Below are 729 nucleotides of genomic sequence, written 5' to 3'. Positions count from 1 at the left end.
AAAAAATAATTCCCCAGAATTAATTTGTTAAAAATATTGATATTGTGTGGCTAATTCATGTATTATTATATGCAGCACCAGGTATACACTCCATCCTCAAGTGATTATGATTGTTGTGGTACCTGCAAAAATGTATCCTGCAAATTTCATATGGAAAATGGAACATCAGTTATACATGAGGTATGAATTTTTTATTTCCTAAAATGTGGGGTAGCTCTCTGTGCTACTTTCTGAAGAAGTCATTCTTGAGTCAAATAAGTTTGGAAAATGTTCACCCCGAACACACATACTCCTACATAAAAATACACACAAATATACAATACACTTGCAACACACAAGACATAGTTACATTTATTACATTTTGAAGCATCCGGTAATTTCTTTTGTAAAGAAACATGTTTACCTTGTTTCTCAAACTTATTTTATCATAGATCCTCACTTTTGTTTTCCAGATGTAAGAAATGGGTTTAGGGGAATACTGATTTCTAATCATTACAAAGAAAAGAACAATTAACGTTTCTATGCAACAGATAATTTTTGATTTCAGATAAATTAGATATTACTATGTTTCCTGAATTCGAATATTTTATCTTCCTTTATACTTGGACTTACAGATCGTTTCGAATTGAGATTCATAGAAGACCTAAAGCTAATCATAAATTTAGAATGTAGAAAAAAGAAAATAGTCAGGTTTATTAAAATTCTTTACTTGTCCATAAAGAATCTTCA

The 729-nt window shown here is 29.8% G+C and overlaps 1 protein-coding gene across 1 annotated transcript in view; it reads left to right on the top strand.

The window, feature by feature from the left end:
• Window positions 1-729, top strand: part of OTOGL (otogelin-like) — a 154,176-nt gene that overhangs the window by 142,738 nt on the left and 10,709 nt on the right. Inside the window, exon 38 of the mRNA XM_012656310.1 lies at window positions 76-180. Within this exon, the coding sequence (XP_012511764.1) occupies window positions 76-180 (105 nt within the window). The remainder of the gene's footprint in view (window positions 1-75; window positions 181-729) is intronic.

This window comes from Propithecus coquereli, unplaced genomic scaffold (genome assembly GCF_000956105.1).
Source record: "Propithecus coquereli isolate 6110/MARCELLA unplaced genomic scaffold, Pcoq_1.0 Scaffold50, whole genome shotgun sequence".
Classification (NCBI taxonomy): Eukaryota; Metazoa; Chordata; class Mammalia; order Primates; family Indriidae; genus Propithecus; species Propithecus coquereli.
The sequence above is the reverse complement of the archived record's forward strand: the minus strand, read 5'-3'. Positions and strand labels throughout refer to the sequence as shown.